This window comes from Anolis sagrei, chromosome 3 (genome assembly GCF_037176765.1).
Source record: "Anolis sagrei isolate rAnoSag1 chromosome 3, rAnoSag1.mat, whole genome shotgun sequence".
Classification (NCBI taxonomy): Eukaryota; Metazoa; Chordata; class Lepidosauria; order Squamata; family Dactyloidae; genus Anolis; species Anolis sagrei.
Window position 1 is genome coordinate 187232741 of NC_090023.1, and position 20043 is coordinate 187252783.

Consider the following 20043-nt stretch of genomic DNA (forward strand, 5'->3'; position numbering starts at 1 on the left):
TACTGAAAAAGAACTGATGAATGAGATTGCTTTTCAGACTCAGATGGTGCCTACAACAAAATGTAAAGTATTTTCAGCCAGGAACCTTTCCTCACCATCTGTCATTCTTCAATGTCTACTCAAAGGGGTAGAATAAGAGTGAGATTGCAGGATTACTTTTTGTCCCCGTTTTTTTGCACTTCTGTGTACTTTGAAGTTTTATCAAGCTTTATTTATTATTTATTTATTATTTGCACTTGTTAACCGCCACTCTCAGCCCAAGGGCTTGTATGGTGACATTTTCCTTAGATAACTGGAAAAAACTCACCCCAGCGTTTTGGAAAGAGATGGAAATGTGCCATTTGTATTTTATGCCATTTGTTATTCTTGTAACTTATCAGCATGTATTCAATCAATGAATCAAATAATTTTCAACTGTGACAGTACCTCTTGTCATTTGTTTCTACTGCATCTCTTGATCTCTGCTTTGCAAACAACTTGGCCATTCTTTTAGCCTTATTCTTTTGTCTGCTACTCATACCAGTTCGAAACTCTGAATCAATCAACTCAGCAGCCTGGAGAGTCTGAAAAGATGCAAAGATTTAGTGGCTAGTCTGTCTTAAATCATAATAAGCAATGCTTGTGTAAAACAGCATCTCCTATTTCCTTTCAATAGCTTCGCAAGGGTCAAAAAACTTTCTGGAAGATTGTAAAATACAGCATATATGGCTGTAGTTGGAAGGGGCAATCACTGAAAATCAGGAACTACCTCTGTGAGAGCAGAAATAGCTTATCCAGTCACAATTATCCAAGCGACCCTATCCAACTGCAGCTTAAAAACAGTAAGAAATTGCTCAGTGCTTATAATATAAACTATTTTTTTACAATATACAACAAATGTTTACATTTTGATATGTGTTATCTCCATAAAAACTGAAATGATTATAAGTATAATATTTAAACCACAGTGCTTCATTACAGCAGCAGCACTTTACAAAGGTCTCTATAGTCAAGCAGCCTAAAGTTTTACCTACCGGTTGTTTGTGTACAAGAAATGATGATGCAGGAATGTAGTCCAAATCCTCATCATTGAAGAGGTCTTCTGTATTCATTCCAATTGCAGCTCCCATATCAAGACCGAGCTTCTTTTGAAGCAGTTTCCTTTGTCTTGCAATCCTTTCTTTTGGATCAACGTCCCCTTAAGAGTGAAAAGTACAACACCATATCTATCAATTGCTAAAATAAACCACTGAATGTATATCAATTTCTAGAAGTAAACTGAAAAAAGTAACAAACTTCTCCCAAAACACATCATCAAGATTATTTGTGCTTTTTACCTTCAGTGGCTGCCTTTTGATGGATGTAGAAAACTTGAATTGAAAATAAAATAATGCTCCAATTTTAAAAACACAACCTGCATTATATTCAGTTTTGGCACTACCTTAGTATTTAAAGAGATACATGTCTGTTTCTTTGGAAGATTTAATAGATATTAACAGACTTTTAAATAGTATGCTTCAATTTTGTTAAAATTCATATTTCCATCACAAATGTTTTCAAGGCACACTTTTTGTCAAAACCAATTAGGTCAAATATATTGAAAGCCCAATATTTTGAAAAAGCTACCTCACTATTCCAGATTATTAAGTGTATGCAGTAAACCAGTACTGACAAGGTAGCTGAAGTAGCTTCAGGACTGAATAACTCAATGCTAAACTGCAGCCACACAGTGGTTTTGATTCAAAATCTACCACTCACAAATAATAACAAGAACTTCTAATCTACATAGAATCACAGTGTTGAAAGAGACCTTGTGGGCCATCCAGTCCAACCCCCTGCAAAGAAGCAGGAAAATCGCATTCAAAGCACCCCTGACAGATGGCCATCCAGCCTCTGTTTAAAAGCCTAAAAAGAAGGAGCCTCTACCACACTCAGGAACAGAAAAGTTCCACTGCTGAATAGCTCTCACAGTTAGGAAATTCTTCCTAATATTCATGCATCGAGGTGGGGAAGAACATATTAAAACACATCATGAACCATCAGTTAAAACACTTAACACATACACGAGCTAAAACATTAAATTAAAAGAACATATAAGACTAATGCATATTATAAACCATCAGTAATTTAAATTTCATAATTTAAAAATAATCTGAACAAGACTGCCAGAAGAGACCGGTTTTTATTGCTGTTTTAAATTCAGAGTATATATTCACTGGGAAGGGCTCATTCTGTCCATGAAACTCCAGATCCAGCAGTGGTTCCCAACCTTTGGTTTTCAAGATGTTTTGAACTTCATCTCATACAATTCATAACAGCTGGTAAAACAGCTGGGATTTCGGGGAATTGAAGGCCAAAAAAACTGAAGGATCAAAGGGTGGGAACACTGCGCTAATGCAAAAAAGACAGAGCTGATCTTCACCAATTTCACTTTTCCCATTCTATAATGCCCACCCAGTGCATTATAATGCCCATCCAGAGCTGTAGCTGTAAATAGAAGGGGTAAATCAGTGAAGAGTGTCTTCTCTTCACTGGCCAAAGCAGAACTTTGCCTAGGAAAACTTTCAATGGTAGCCGGAAACCACAATATAAGTAATATAATAATCTAGAAGTTGAATCATAAAGCACAGTAACTCACTATTTAAACAACAAATTCAGTACATAACAAGTTAAGATTATTTATAGCAGCTTTGATATCCATTAGAAATATACACTGTACATTTTTTTGGCTGTGACGAGACATGACTTACAAACCATGTAAGTACTGGGTGAAGTAGTTTTAAAATGTAACGGAAGAGTAATAGAACTGCTAAAAATTATTTTGTTTTTCTAAGTGTGTATAAGAATGTAATTCATGGGTGTGCTATCAGTCTCTTCATTTGTTTACCATCTTAAAGCAGGAGGAATGTGGAAAATATTCTTAAATTGATATCAGAGTTGTACAAACTCAACTAGAAATCTAATTATAGAATCTGACAAAAATTCAAATCTCCAATAAATGGAAGTACTATAAAAGCTATTGAACTGAGTTAAAACAAACAGTTCCATTCTTTCAGCAGCAAATAGCAGGGGACAATAGTATTATCTTCGCAATCGTTCCCTTTTCCCAGAAGTATTCCAATATAACCACAGTATCAGATACAATGGAAGATTATATCCCCTAATAAGCTACACGAGTCTATGGAATTGGGAATTGGCACCATATAATCCTTGTGTAAAGCAATAAAATGTTTTGGCTGGTTCTGGATACAATAATGCATGGTAAATATTATTTAAATGCATAGTGTAAAGTATTAAATGGACAAATACCAGATGTGTCATCTTGAATTTCAAATTCTGCACCAGCAGATCCAAGAAGAGAAGCACCATGTTTTAAAAGTCGACAGATATCAAATCGATCAAATCGCAATCGATCAAAGGTAGCTGACTCTTCCATTGGACTTTCACAGCCACGTTCTAGATAAAGACAGCAAACACTTAAAATGAGTTCAATACAAACTGAAGAATGATCAAAAATGCATTTAAATCCTGTTTTAGCAATGTTTTGGTGAAAAAGTAGATGCTAACAAAATATTTAAAGAACTAGATTTAATGTATTACTTTTTTTTCTTTTAACAATTTATTCAATGCAGAGCAGTTTTAGAAAAACAATTTGATGAATGTTTTTTAATTAATTCACAACAATTTCTGTACACAGCACCTTGTTTAGGGCGTGGAGTTGGGTTCCATTCTGGTACATTTTTCACTATTGCTTCGACAGCTTGTCCAGCCGCAATTCGGGTATCCCAATTTGTACTTCTTAGGTGTATCAATACCTGTAAAATGTTCAAAAATTAGACTGGTTATTACATATTTTAAAGGATACGTCACTCATTCAGTAGCCATTCTGGACAACATTAAATGTCTTATAAAGAGGACTGGATTAAAAATGAGGCAGGAATATATGAGGTCAGTGAAAGAACCATTTGCATTTATAAATTTCAAAGGTCCTCATAACCTGCCAAAATTAGATACATTTTCTCTCCCTCTTTTCAAAAATATAGACTTTGAAACCTAGATTTTGTTTTCTATCAGAATGTTGTGATTTGTTGCATAGAGAATATCCTAGATGGCATTAAAGGTATACCTGTTCTTACATAAAATATCAGCATAAGGCTTCTGAAACTCAACCTTTCATCCCTTGCCAACACTACATTTTCCCAAAACATTAATGTGTCTGAGAGGATAGAAATGACAGTGGCATGGCAAGCACAAGTATGCATAGCTCACCTTTGTCAGTTGCTTATGTGATTTTAAAAAGTGAGAAATCATTAGTAATATTCTAAAAACAACCTAAAGACATTTCCTTAAATGTCTAATAACAACGACATATTTTAGAACTTGTAATTTTAGTAAATAGTTTCAATACAGAAAATCAACTCATTAAATAAAAAGTAGCCAGACAGACTGATATGCTAAGCATGATCTATCATACAAATTAATGAAAGTACCCTATTAAATGTATTTGGATAGTCTGCAGATGGAATACTGTAATTTAGAACAATCACTACAACCATTATAAACTAAATGTTTATCTCCTTTAGTCTTATTTAGATGTACAGGAAAAATCCCATTGCTTTCCTTATCAAAACACCCAAGAAAATACTTACTTTAGCCAACAGATTATTTAGCTCATGTGGATGAAGCTTTACAACTTCCCCAAGTTGCTGTGCAGCTGCTTTCCTCGTTACTGGTGTTGTCCCAGTATCCAGTAAAATAAAGAGACGATCAAGCCTAATATGGATGACAAAAAGGACACTACATAAATATTTCCCCCACCACTGACCTTATTTGATACCACTTGTACAACACTCCTTTTTACAAAGCACATAACTAGTACACCTATATTATTTACAACTTCTGATTGGATTATTACGATATGTCAGATTGGACCAGAGAATTTTTATTCCAGAACAATTCATTCACACATACCTTTCCAGGAGTTAAATGGAAATGATAAACATGACTAAAGTAATAGTCTTTATTTTCCCTTTCTATCCTATCCTAATTATCACCCAATTTTTGGAAGTTCATAGTAGATAAGAGAATAGACTCTGAATGCCACAGGGTTTCACCCATGCCAAAATTTAGCTTTTACATAAATGCAATTTTTAAGTCAGTTTTTAGAAGAAGGGGAAAAATTTTGGAATGGCAAAAGGGGGATTATTAAATGAACTGCCATGTAGCCCTTTGACCAATGTGGCAATTTAAAAAAGGATAACTTACTTGCGCGCACGCACACGCGCGCGCACACACACACACACACACACACACTGCCCAGATATGGAGAAGTTACCAGTCAAATTGACAGGCTTCCCATTGCTGGAATAGAGTAACAACTTGGTTCAATAAGTTCTTTTTCTGTATCTGTCTGCCTCCAATAATGAAATGTGTGATATTTAACTAACGAATTGAGATATAATCTAGGTGATTTACAACATGGAAAGGTTAGGTATTTCTATGCAGTTTTAAAAGACAGAACAACTATGCTACTTTTATCCTTGACAGTAAGAAAAGAACTACTCAAATACTCAGTATCTGCTCAAAGCAAGTAAGCCAGCATAGTTTGAAGAACAAAGGAGTCTACTTCTTCCAATTATGGGATATTTCTATGCTTTCTTAAAACCACACAGTACAAGCACTGCAAAGCTACTTTCAGATTAAAATATACTTTATGACTATGTAGTAAAAATATAAACCAATCTTAAGCCAGCAGCAAATTCACAGACTTCATAAGGGACTTATTTTAATGCTCAGATAAAACTAGCAGAATAGAAAGAAGACATCCAAGGAAACATTTTATTTGATACATTTAAATAATATTTTGTAGTTCAGTACTCAGTATGACCTGGCAAAGGGGGGAGGGCAGAATTGGAAAATGGCCCAAATTCAATTACAACCTTATAGTGTTAAGCAACATAAATGCACATTATCTAGCAGGGCTGTGTTTTTGGGGTAACTTTGCCCCATTTCGTTTCCCAGCTTTTGTTGAGGCCCCCGATCAATTTTTTGTGAGCCTTCTGAAATCGGGAGGGTTGTTTTTGGTTCTTTTGGTTCGAGGCCCTGAAAATCACATGCCGGGGGGGGGGGGGAGTTTCCCACCCACTGGCTCCCCTTCCTGGCGTGTGTCCTTCTTACCTGGCATCTACTACCCGGTTTCTACTCTAGAGTAAGAGGTGCTCAGCTGTAAGCACTGGCAGGTGTGCGCACTTTCCAGGTCTGCATGCACACCACACCACTCTCTCCTTGGAAAGAAAGCGTGTGTGTGGCAGGGCATGCAGGTAGGCCCGGAAAGCGCGCACCTGTCAGTGCTTGCAGCCGCACGCCTCTTACTGTAGTGTAAGAGGTGCTCAGCTGCAGGCTCGCCCCAGGTCTGCCTGCATAACCAGCCACACATGACCCAACACACTCTCCGATAGTCCGATATGGAAGTTCCAAGTTCTGTATCTCACATTTGTTATTTACAGGAAAATAAATCTAGCCAAGAACACTTTTAAAGACACAACAAGTTGTCCAAGATAGCGCCAATGGAGGAAGGGCTTTGAGGTCGCTCTGCACCATCGCTCTCAATCTGCGCCCATACACAGTCTTTGCACACTGCCCAGCTAAGGGATAGCATCGATCTAGCCCCTCAGGTGGCAGGAGGCCCAGGGAGGTAAAATCCTTTGCCCCAGGCTGATGCAAAAGGCAAAATGCGGGCAAGCCATCACCACAAGAAAAATTAGCATATCAGCTAACTGGATAAATAAGAAGTTTTTACTCTGTCTTTTAATGTAGTCTTTTAAACTTGTTTTATGGCTGGGTTGCTATTTGATTTGTATTGTAGAAGCACCTAATTTTAAAATGAGCAGTACAATCTTAAGAACCAAGTGTCACCGATTCCAAAGGGATTTTACTACCTGCCTAGATAATGACTGGCAATGCTGGGGCCTCACAGCTGTTATTGGAATGAAAGTCCCAGAAGCCCCAACAAGCATACCGAATGGCAAGGAATTGAGAACTGCAATCCAACAACATCTGGAGGTCCACATGGCTTCTGTCCTTGATTTATTTCATTATCTACTTCTTCCCACAATCCCACGTGCTCAATGGTATCAAGATTTAGTTATCACTTCCCTCAAAAGGCACTTTCAACATTTCAGCTTTGACTGTTCTCATGAAGATAAAAAGGGCAAGGCACAGAATGAGAAGTGAGAACTGAGGCAAGGTTGTGTTTCTTCGAGAAAAGGAATGAGAATCAAAGCAATCCTAATAACAATTCTTTCTTGAAGCAGTAACTCAATGGCTTACAATTGTCATAACTAGCTCGTTCATTTAGTTTTGGTTTATGATTTTCCACCATTCAAAGAATTTATTAAGAAGCCATATAGCTCAGACCCTTGTGCCAACAACAAAAACAACCAAAAAACAGCCTAGTTCAAAACACTGTTCACATGTGGCTTTTAGTTATAAATACTTATTTCTTTGTACTCTGAGGCCAGCATGAGAGTTGGCTATGCACAGGTTGTTCAATCTGCATAGAAGTTGGGTTAAACTGACCATTTGGTTATTATCAATCAAATTCACGGCTATAATTTTCGTATTTAAAAAAAATGTAAATTCTTTTTTGTAGCAGCCTAACATAGCTGTTCCTTCAGCAGATGTGTCCTTCTAAAGAACTTTACATCATAAACGTGGCAGATATAATCTGTGTGGATTATCGTCTGCTTCTTTGTCTGAAGGTGTGATGTTTTATGTTGCATTCCTGCCTGTCCCTGAATAGGTCTCTGTGGGTGTCTCAGCTTTCCATCCCACTTCTTGGACTACCAAATTAGGGATTTGGGAGGGGTTTACTCTTAAGCCCCCAATGTAAAACCTTCAAGGTAGCTCACCGAAACACTCAGTGTGAAGATTTTCTTTGAGTCCTGCACTGGGAGAAAGGTAAGTTATTAAGTGTCCCTTGAGAATCATCAAGTGATTCCATTCAGATTCTCATTCAAACTAAACTTCCAACTGTCATTCACAAATTGTTTTATGCAAATATTCTCAAACATTCCATCAATCATCCTCCATTTCAATGGTCCATCCAACTCCCCTCCCAACATACCTCATATTCACAAAGTAAATCAAGTAACATTTTTATAAACAGACCCATGGCATCACAGTCCCTTAGAAATGTTTTACTGGCACTTGTGATCAAACCTGGATCCCCAAGTGTTGAATCTTCAGCCATATTTTCAAAGCTATTACAGAGATGGGTTCATGCTGTTGAGAGGGGCAATATGTAGTTTTGTAGGATGAGATAGTCGATCAGCTGCCATCTGCTAAAATCTGCTTCAATATCCTAGGGAAGTGGATGGGGTTTTGTAAATTCTTCTGAGGGATTGTAATGCCAAGGAAAGAAAGGGAGGGACAAGTTGGTGGTGTTGGTAGGACAGAAGGAAAGGAGGCAGAGGAGTGGGTTGAGGAGGTGGATCAGCTGCTAAAACTGGCTTCAGTGTCCTAGGGAGGTGGAAGGGCTTTGAAAATTTGGTTGAGATGTCACATTGCCAGAGTGGGAAAAGGAGTGGTGAGCTCGTGCTGTTGGCAGGATAGAAGACATAGGGAAGGTTGATCTAGTTAAGCAGCACATACAAAATCATGAATAATCAAACCAGTGAAAGTAAAACCCTTGAATATGGATGGCAAACTATGTATGAAATCGACAAGACTTGCTACTTGCAAATATAGCTTTGTTAACTTGATTGTGTCCTTCATAAATGTGGCAGATAGTCACAATGAGAGTACACCATTTAAGGAAAATACACTGACTGTCTGTGCATCTGTTTCAGGGGTGTATGTGTACAAATGAGGATCGTCAGATCTAGCACATATAGTACTCAATCTAGTACTTTTGCTTAACATAATGAATCAGTCTTCTTTAATCACAGATTTCTATAATTTCTGCATACAATTTTAATATAATTTCATTACAACATTTCAATTTTGTAATATCATTGGAAATTGACTAACAAACTTATGAGAAAATCAGAATTCTGTCTCTTTCAGAAACATTTAAAGACCTTTTGTTCTCGTCTAAATGGCTTATGACACCCTTACAAAGAATCTTGGCTTTGGGATAAACATATTTCTTTTAGTTCATTATTCTATTTTAGCCCCTGTGCTTTTGTTCTGCTTTCAGTTTCCTTCCCTCTTTCCACAACATCCTTGAATGTTTGCACTTCACATCTTACAATCGTTCTAATTCATATGCCTTGGGATTCTTTAAAGTTTGCTTTTGTTTAATAAGGATGTTACAGGGCTAGGTAAAAAGGCTTACAGTGTCATGCTATATCATGTCACCATGTTTTCCTACTATATAAAAGACATTACTTCTGTTAAAGAGGGAATACCTTGATAACTTTGGTAATTATATTGAGCAGACCAGAACACTTTGCTTTCATGAAGTGAAAATCAAATGTTTACCTTCAGTAGGAAAGAGTGTAAATATTCATGTTTGAAAAATGATCACATGGGCTTTCTGTTTACACAGAGCAGTCTTCTATAACTTGGTGTAATGGTTACAGACATTCATTCCCTTCAGAATATAACTATTCACTAATGATTAGAAATAAATATGCTATGTATACTTAAAAATTAAGGTTCTTTTTTTAAAAAACAGAGTATCAACAAGGGACTTTTATTCATTCTGCTTAGCACCTGCTGGTTGCTAGGATTTTTGTACAGAATGGTGGACATAGAAGGCCAGTGTTTAATCAGCATGGGGTTTTTTTTCCAGCAAAAGTGCATTCTTACAATCACTTGATGCACAATGGCTATATGTTAACTGATAAAGATAATAAGAATTCTTGCTTTGTAAACTAAAGGGGATTTGTGGGGGTTTTTAAGTGGAAAAACACTAAATATGGCCAACCTCTGACGTAAAACAAAGTTGGAAAACTAAATTTCACTTTTTGATATGGGAATTAATGATAGTTACTTATTTAGATGAAAGAAATTAAAAGTTCAGATACTGTACTATGGTTCAGATTAACTGCTTCCTAACTATGGTGACAACGGTTTGAGCAAAGGAGGCAAATTTTCTTCCTGAGATTTAAGCCTATTCTTGTACAATTCCACTATAGTTTTTAGTTTTGTTCTTGATAAAGATCAACAACACCAAACTCAGTGCTTTTCTATAATTTCACTAGGCACCAAAACTTCACCTCATAAGGTCACATAAAGTTCTTTATTCTGGAAATGAAATAACACAGAAGATATGTAATTTAAAGAAATATGCTTCTGAAGCTGTCATTCACACTATGATGGCTAAGGATGCTTTATAAAGTAAGTTGCTTACATATGCATCGTTTGAAGGTTTAAAGCTGGTCTCCAAAAATAGTGATCAATGAATAATAAACATTCTGTTAATTGGAAGTCAACACAGCATAATTTTTAGTTTGGGGACCTAAAACTACATGTCATACTTCTCTACCATAGTGCTCCCAAGATGCTTTGAATTAACACAACCATCTGTCCAGTCAACTTGACAAATGGTTATGGATGATGTGTCAAAAGATATAGAAGCACCAGTTGGGGAAAGGCTCCAAAATGTGTTTTTATACATATTAATTCTTTTTGCATCTGTCCCCTACCATTCAGTACAGTCAGTGTGCATACTTTATTTAGGGCCAAGACCTATATTCTATAATATATTGTTTATAGATCTGATCCCATCACAAAGAAAAACAAATTAATCATATCAGATTTTGGGCGCCATTAAAGCATAGCAACTAGTTGAAAAAGATTCAAGTTTTTCAAGTGAGCCTTTATGTGAGGTATTCTTGTTCAGCCATATATGCAATTGAGTTGTAAAACTGGTTGATGCATAAGCAGAGAAGGAATGCATACAATTCTATATAAAGTGCATACAATAAAGTGGAACGATTTTATATCAACACTTTTAAGGAAGATCTGACACAGCACACACAGAAGACACCATGTGGATTTCCTACCACATACCAGAATGCCTTTATTTTGTCCTCTAAAGAGGGACAATTAAAATCACAGAAGCATAGAGTTGGAAAAGATTCGAAGGGCCATCCAGTCCAACCCCCCGCCATATAGGACACACAATCAAAGCCGGAGACTCCCCAAGGCAGTATCTTCCATTGCTGAACAGCTCTTACCATCAGGAAGTTCTTCTTAATGTTTAGGTGGATTTTTAAATATCTGTTGAAAATCATTCATTGTCAAGCCCTATTAGCATAACACACATTAAATGTTAGGCAGTAACAAAAAAAAAAAACACTTCTACATGTGATATGGATTTTTCCTGTCCTACAATTGAAAGCCCTACATGGTTTAGGTTTAGGTCAAGGTTACCTACAGGATCGTCTTCTCCCACACAATCCGCCCCTTAGGACACTGAGGTCCTGTGGGAGCAGCTACTCCAGCTTGCCAGAATCTGACTGGCAACCATCACCCAGAGAACCTTTTTACCGGCCATCCCAAGACTATGGAATAACCTGCCAGAAGAACAGCTAAACTGGCTGTCAGAATTTAATTGAAGACCCATTTCTTCTGACAGGCCTATCCAGATAATGTCTAGTCGTGGATTTATAATCCTGTGTTTGGTGTAAGTTTTTTTTTTTTAGATTGGTGTGTTTTTATCTATTGTATTGTATGTATATCATGTTTATGTATTTTCACTTTATGAACTCCTCTTTGAGCTGTTAGGAGAGGCTGGTAACAAAATGTATTATTCAGGACTACTTACTTTATATTTTACCAAGAAATGTTGCAACAATCAGATAAATAAGACATTTAAGAATATTTAAGAATGAAGTATTAAGAATTATTCAGTCTCATGCTGGAGCCCCCGGTGGCGCTGTGGGTTAAACCCCTGTGCCGGCAGGTCGCAGGTTCAAATCCGGGGACAGGCGGATGAGCTCCCTCTATCAGCTCCAGCTCCTCATGCGGGGACATGAGAGAAGCCTCCCACAAGGATGATAAAAACATCAAATCATCCAGGCGTCCCCTGGGCAACATCCTTGCAGACGGCCAATTCTCTCACACCAGGAGTCACTCCTGACACGACAAAAAAAAAAAGTCTCATGCTGTATCAAGGATGATTTTTGCAATTGTTTGTTTCCTCTATGGTCACCCACAATGATCTGTGATCACAGATTTAGTTCAAACAGTTGCTTTTTATAATTTAGTGTATTTCTCCTTGTTGTGAAAGCTATGTGACAGTGTAGATAAATTTACTTTTTGCCTATTTCCAAACTCTTTGCTTTGTGCACTGAGGGCCTAAAGAAAGGAACTCTCTTGTTCTTGCTTATTCCAAGATACTCAGGGTGCCTTTTTAGGCAAAGGAGTCGAGTAAAAATAAATTAAACAAATATAGCAACCTGGCTTTTATTGTCAGGCAGTTCTCTGGACACTAGTTGCCAAGAGATTTCCAGGTTTAAACAAGAGTGTTTCCCAGAAGAATCCACAAGGTTATAATTACAACTGTATTTTCTACTTCCCTAGCACTTCCCTGATCAAACTTTACCTGACATCCTTTAAAAAGTTTAAAGTTTTATTACATAAAAGATGTAAATAGTTTGAAATTACACAAATATAGGAAAGTATTTGATCACATAAGGAGCTTTTGTGAGTTTCTTCAAACATTAAAGTGTCACATATAGACATTTTCTTAAGATTACAGATAGAGGTTTACAGTCAAAAAGTTTTATATTCAAAGAAATAAAACCAGAAATATTTTAATATGCAATAAGAACAATGTTACTGTTGTCAGTGGGGGCACCTATTAATGCCTACTGACATGATCACTGAGAAGGATTACCTATCTGCTTCATATAGCATAATTAAATAAAACTGTAAAGGTAGACAAGATGTTCACGTATTTTTTGAAACTGCATTAAATTTATAACCAATATAAAAACTTCAGTGTATTCAATATCTACATTGTGAAAAATCACATTCTTGCCTTAGAACATTAAAACTTAAAACAAAAAAAATCACTTGATTTCACATATCAAATTTTGTTCAATACTCCTGCCAAATGGATTAACGAAAGCTACATTATGAAACTGACTCTTATAATTTCAATAAAGAATCAAGTTGAAAATTTAGAGTACAAGAATCTTTGAAAAATACATGTCTGTACTCCAGCTCTCTTTCTGTCTTACAATGAACTTTTCGGATCAATTATTTTTCTTCCATATTCCATTCTCTCAGTCTTTTGAAATCTTTTCCATGGTGTTAATTTCTTCCATGGTTCTGGAAGTAGCAGGAGGACCATCCACTGCATGTCTATCATTTTCTTTACAAGCATCTCCTCAAATCGTGGAGCTCTCTACTGTCTGTTGATCAAATCCTGTGTGGTTCAGGATTTGAAGTTATTTTCCAGTTAGCTACTCACAATCCCATGTATGTGTACATCTGAAGAAGTTGACTTCATCCAAGAAAGCTTATGTTTACAACTTCTTTCACCCAGTCTCTAAGGTGCTACAAGATCCCTTTGCATACTTGCATACTGATACTCCAAACTAACACTGCTATGTATTTGAATTTGACACCCATGAACTTATCGTACAGATGCTGCAGTCTCCCTTCAGACCCATTTAAATATTCCATAGTAATAACAGGACTGCTGTGTCTTAGTCCAAAACTTGCAGATATGTGGCATAAATATTCAGCTACAGCTGGTGGATACTCTTAATGCACGTATTGGTAAACCCAGGCCCAGATGCAGCCCTTTGGACTCTTCAGGCCCTCCTCTCTCTCACCATCCTATCTTTCCTTCTCTTCCCTCCCTCCTTCCCTCCCTCACCTCCATCTTTCTCCTTTCCTCCACCCTTTCATCCTTCCTTCCTTCTTTCCCTCTCTCCTTCTTTCTCCTTCCTTCCTTCTTTTTCCTTCCTCCCTCCTTCCCTCCATTTCCTTCCACCCAGGCCAAGGAGAAGGGCGGGATGGGGCATGGCCGGGGGGTGGGGGAGGGAGGGAAGGAGGAAGGCCCAGCCCAAGCCCGGGCTCCCGTAGCCTCACGCCTTGTCTGGCCTTGCCCGGCACCGCCTCATGCCCATGCCTCCAGGAAGCCTGGAGGCTCAGGAGGAAGGAAGGATTGAATGGAAGGGAGAGATAAATGGGAAGGAAAGGAAAGGGTTTCCCCAAAACACATTGATTATTACTATTATTATTATATAGACCAGTATCATTATTATCATTACTATATAGACCAGTACTAGTATTATATAATTATTATATTATTATATAGTCAACTATTACTATTATTTACACATTATTATATTTTTATTATTATATAAACCAGGATTATTATTATATAGACTATTAGCAAGATAAATAAAACTGTAAATGTTTGTTTGCTCAAAACCTTAAATCTCCTAAAATTAGAAACCTCTTTTCTTTCTTTTCTATTTAACCAGACTAGGCCACAGAAACACGTGGCTGAGTACAGCTAGTACTAACTAAAGAAAAATGGAAATTCTACAAGACAAGTGTTAGGCTTTTCCTTGATAATCCTACTTATTTAATCCTACGCTCCTCCTGCCATCTCAGCACTTTTAACCTTGTACCCATTGCTCTGGCCAACCCAGTTTTAAAGTGTCCGACGTATTGTTACTGTTGTTGCTATTGCTTAATTATTTTGATTTGCTCCTGTTTTATTGTTGTGTTATGATGTGTTGTATTGTGTTTTGAGGCTTCGGCCTATGTGAGCCGCATCGAGTCCTTCGGGAGATGCTAGCGGGGTACAAATAAAGTTAATAATAATAATAATAGTAATAATAAATGCATTGACCTAATTTACTTGGAGCCCCCGGTGGCACAACAGGCTAACGCGTTGAGCTGCTGAACTTGCTAACTGAAAGGTCGGTGGTTCAAATCTGGGGAGAGGGGTATGCTCCCGTTGTTAGCCCAAGCTTCTGCCAACCTAGCAGTTTGAAAACATGCACATGTGAGTAGATCAATAGGTACCGCTCTGGTGGGAAGGCTTCCTATTCATGGGTTATTATGGCTAAAGTCTTACTGATGCTATTGTAGCCCTCTTTTTCGCTGTAGCCAGCAACTAAAATCTCCCCTCAAACCCATCTTTTCATTGTGACAGCTCTCCCTAATGGCTCAGCCTATGTTGATGGAGCGTATTTTGACTTTGAATGAATTTTAAAGGTAAAACTGCCTCAAGGAGGTTGGACCATTTGGATATTCTAATACTGTTTTTCATCTTTCTAAATGTGATGTCATGCAGATATGTTGGACATATGTGCCATAAAATCACTAGTCATCTTGAGGCAGCCCCACAAATATCAAAGAGTTTTATTAAGCAAGAAATACTCAGAGGTGTTTTTCCCGGTTCCTCCTTCTGAAAGATTGCCTACAGCACCTGTTATTCATTGGTGGTCTCCTAAACAAGGCCTAACTATGGTTTAGCTTCCAAGATCAAGCATGATTTGGAGCCCTTTGAGTATTTAGACATAACCATTCCATAAAAAATCTTGTTAACTTCAATTACCACTGGATCCCTAAAGTCTTTAATGGGCTCCTTTCTTAAAGCTTCTTTAGCGCTCCCTGAACTAAAAATACTGAAGACTGAAGCCCAAACTTTCTGTATAGGAAGCAAGTGCTCCAACCATGAAATAATGGACTTCCTAAATCTGCTACATTGTAATACTTTAGAAGACTTTGGCATAACAGTTATACAAAAGGGAAACAGCCTTTTGGGAAGTAAGAAAGAGAAGAACCCTGACAGAAACTCAAAAGCTATTGCAAGGTAATACAGCACGAAGGGACTAGGTTTTAGTTTACATGTTCAATAACAAGATTTTGAATCACCTCTTCTATGAATAGCAACAACAAATCAGGCCCACTTAACAGCAGACTACCAGAAGAATGCTCCTAAGTAACATGTAAAAATCAAACAAAAAATCCAAGAACAATGGGCACAAGAAGTTAACACGTTCCTTCCTAAACACAAGGAAACAAATACAAGTTCAACAGAACCAGATTTAGTAATAGAAGTGTTGTTTATGGTTACTGGAGATCTCTTCAACATGCAGACCATGGTAAAAGAGACTTAATCCATCAATATGGCTAGCTGTTTTAAGATGCAGCATACCACAATAGAATTGGTTTTAACACTGTGCTAACATCGGTACGTCACCTGTCATTTTACAATTGCATTGCCTTAATGTGAAACATACATACAGAACCACAAAGTTTTAAGTGATAAACTGATTACTGAGTATTACTTACACTTTCTGTGATTTTCAATGCAAGTTAATAGTTTTACAGTTACTGACCACTAGTTTTCAAAATATTATAAACTCTTTGAAAAGGGGGAAATTGAACAGCCTCCAGAACTTGTTATGCTGCAACTCCAAAAAGCCATAGCCTGCACAGCTGGATATAGAAGCCTTTTCACTTGCAGACCAGCAACATCTGGAGGGTCACACAATACACTGTTACACATTATGAGAAGAATCACTCTGAAAGTATGCCAATAGGTTATTAATAGTTGCAAGTAATTGCAATGAAGCATAAAGAGCATTAATGATGGACATTAAAAGCAGCAATTGAGAAAGGTGTCATATTCTAAATACATTTAGGGCAGCATGGCAAACTACAAAACAGCTAAATTTAACAAGTAAAATAATATACCAGGATGTTGACACAGATGTTTAGGTAAGCTTTTGAAAATGGCAGATATGTTTAAAGAGAAATCTGAATCAAATGCTGCACAAGTTGTAAAATAAAATAAACTGCAGGAAGCAAAATTCCAAGCTGCAGGAAAAAGATTCTATGCACACACAAACACACAGTACATTGTTGTTGGCATACAACACAGGTATATACAAGAGAAAACCACAGATAAAAAGAAAACATACTTTAAAGTTACAAATCTCAAGGATAAAATTTGCAAGAGTCCCACAAAAGAATGCCTCAGAATTGGTCAAAAGATATGGACTTTTATAATCCCATTGGTTTTTTAAGCTTCTGCATCACACTACTGGCTCATGTTCAACTTGTTATCCAGGATAACTTCAAGAGCTTTCTCACATGGACTGCTGTCAAGCCAGGCACCTCCCAGCCTGTATCTTTGCATTTCACTTTTTCTGCTTAAGTGTAGTATCTTACATTTGTCCTTGTTGAAATTCATTTTGTTAGTTTTGGGACAGCTCTCTAATTGGTTAAAGTCATTATGATTTCTGATCCTGTCCTCCAAAGTATTAGCTACCCCTCCTAATTTGGTGTCATCTTGCAAACTTGAGAAGTATGCCCTCTAAAACTGCAGAAAATCCCACTTATCTGCTTTGAACTTGGTTATCTGCAGGCCCTTCCAGACAGGCCCTATATTGTAGGATCTGATCCCAGGTTTTCTGCTTTAAACTGGATTATGTGACTCTGCACTGTCAGATAATCTGGGATAAACAGAAAACTGGGGATCGGATCTTGGGATATAGGGCCTGTCTGGAAAAGGCCTGAGCACACACTGCTGTATATTCCAGTTCAAATCAGATACCGTAGGATCTTATTCAGCTGTGGGAGTCCCATTCGTTTCCGGAGAAACAGGGAATGCAAACATCAGGAAAAACTTTTTGACAGGAAGAGCTGTTCAGCAGTGGAATACACTGTCTGGGACTGTTATGAGGTCTCCTTCTCTGGAGATTTTCAAGCATAGATCAGATGGCCATATGTCTAGGGTGCTTTGAGTGTGTGTTCCTGCATGGCAGAATGAGGTTGATCTGGATGGCCTTGCAGGGGTCTCTTCCAACTTGATTTGAATGCAAGAAGATAAACAAAGAAGCAAACAAGCAAGAAGCAGAGTGAGGCAGCACTCTGGCACTGGAATGAATGCTCCAGGCGTGGGCAAAGAAAGAGCACGCATACAAAACAAGGAAGCCCTGACTCCCCATTCATTTCAAGACCGGACTCCTATAATTACTAAAAAGTGCCTTGCTTTTTGAGGGTCAGGCCCTTTCCACACAGCTGTATAATATCCACAATGAACTGGATTATTATGCATGGCACATCTTCACTCATATTTTGAAATGTAAAAAGTTACAAACATACCTAACTAAATAATAAATAATATTTTAAAAATGAATGTGTGTGTGTGTGTGTTAAGAATCCTTAAACCACTATGCAGGTGTAGACTCCAATAATCCAGTTCCTTTTTTTCAACTTTTTATTTATTGTAGCTTTAACATATTCAGTGTTTAAACATTCTTATCTTAATACTTCCCATTAACAAATTGTACAGAACATGTGTGTCTTGATACCTATAATATTTCATATTCCTGCTTCATTACATATTGTCCAATCACCCAGTGCTGACCCTTCACCCCAGACCAGCCAATTACAATGCTTATTTCCAAAAATCAGTTGTTTCTATTACAGGTTTGGTCCCCTTACCTTCCATATATACATATTCTATCAATTTCCCCCAAATCTTCCCAAAATCATCTTTTTTTTATAATCCTCTTTTAACCTTAATGTTTCCTGTCACTTTATCATTTATTGCAATGTCCCAGATCTCCCTATACCACTCTTTCAATTGGCACTCCCCTCCTTCTTTCCATTTTCCAGTTCAAAGCAGATATTGTGAATTATCTGCCTGGATATTCTACGTTATATGACTGTGTGGAAAGGCCCTGAGTCCACACTGCCATATATTCCAGTTCAAAGCAGGAAAATGTAGGGTGTTATTCAGATGTGGAAGGGGGCTCAGATAACCCAGTTCAAAGCAAATATTGTGGATTATCTGCCTGGATATTCTACGTTATATGGCTGTGTGGAAAGGCCCTGAGTCCACATTGCCATATATTCCAGTTCAAAGCAGGAAAATGTAGGATGTTATTCAGATGTGGAAGGGGGCTCAGATAACTCAGTTCAAAGCAAATATTCTGGATTATCTGCCTGGATATTCTACGTTATATGGCTGTGTGGAAAGGCCCTGAGTCCACACTGCCATATATTCCAGTTCAAAGTAGGAGTTGGGGGTTATTCAGATGTGGAAGGGGGCTCAGATAACCCAGTTCAAAGCAGATACTGTGGATTATCTGACCGGATATTCTGTGTGGAAGGACCCTCAGATCAGAAGCCTTTCGAAATGAGTCTGAAGGGGGAATGCGACAGTTTGTAGGCCACAGAGCCCTCCATTTGGGATAAGGGGACGGAGAAAAAGGCCTAGCTATGGAAGGATGCACAGAGGCCTAGTTTTTCACTGCGACCCCACGAGGCCTGCCCGGCTGAGGGGAAACCAGGCACAACGATTAAGGGTATAGGCCCACATTCCCTCACAAGCCCTCCACACAAGCACACACCAACCTGGAGACGGCCATGGCAGCAGAGGGACGGGGCCGGGCCTAGCCGAGCAGCTCTGACAGGAAAGAGTGGGGCCAAGGCCTGGCCTGGGCCTGAGGGGTCCACAACGAAACGGGGCGGTCCCCAGAGGCGGCGGCCCGAGCCCCCCTCCACCCTCCTTGCGCCTGTCCCAGCGACAAAACCCCGAAACACGACCCGCGCGGGGAAAAGCCTCTATTCCTCCATCACCAGGGAGAAGCCCGACGCCTGGTTTTATATGAGCAGCCATCTTGTATTTATTCCCTTCCTCCATGGAAGCCGCTTCCTGATTGGCACGGACGCCAAGCCGCAGCCAATCGCGTCCCGCCTTTGAAGAAGAGCGCGGGGGCGGGGACAAGCCTCCGCGAGACCCCGCTGAGGAGGAGATGATGGCGGCCGCCGCCTCCTCCCTCCTTCGCCTGAGCAGGGCAGGGCTGTACCATTTGCACACCGAGGCGGGGGGGATTTAAACATACTGATTCCTGTATTGGACTTTAGTAGCAAATAGATATAAAGAAACTGGCCGGTATTCGTTCCTTGAAATTCTCCGAGCACGTTTAATCTAAAATAATCCCCCGGCTGCATTGATCCAAAGGATAAATAATACGCACACAATGGAACGGCCCTTGAGGCGACACGCGGTGCCTCCAAGTCTACAAGCGCTTTGACTACAAGTCCCGGCGTCCCTTGCGTGGC

The 20043-nt window shown here is 38.5% G+C and overlaps 1 protein-coding gene across 1 annotated transcript in view; it reads right to left on the reverse strand.

Annotated features, from left to right (window-relative positions):
• The window catches only part of BTAF1 (B-TFIID TATA-box binding protein associated factor 1), a 71893-nt gene extending 52258 nt beyond the window's left edge, over window positions 1-19635 (reverse strand). The window contains exons 1-6 of the mRNA XM_060768696.2: window positions 19333-19635; window positions 4629-4752; window positions 3680-3794; window positions 3289-3435; window positions 1014-1177; window positions 427-563 (exon numbers count right to left, since the gene is read on the reverse strand). Of these exons, the coding sequence (XP_060624679.2) occupies window positions 427-563; window positions 1014-1177; window positions 3289-3435; window positions 3680-3794; window positions 4629-4752; window positions 19333-19346 (701 nt within the window). The 5' untranslated portion in view covers window positions 19347-19635. The remainder of the gene's footprint in view (window positions 1-426; window positions 564-1013; window positions 1178-3288; window positions 3436-3679; window positions 3795-4628; window positions 4753-19332) is intronic.
• Between the last annotated feature and the right edge of the window lie 408 nt (window positions 19636-20043).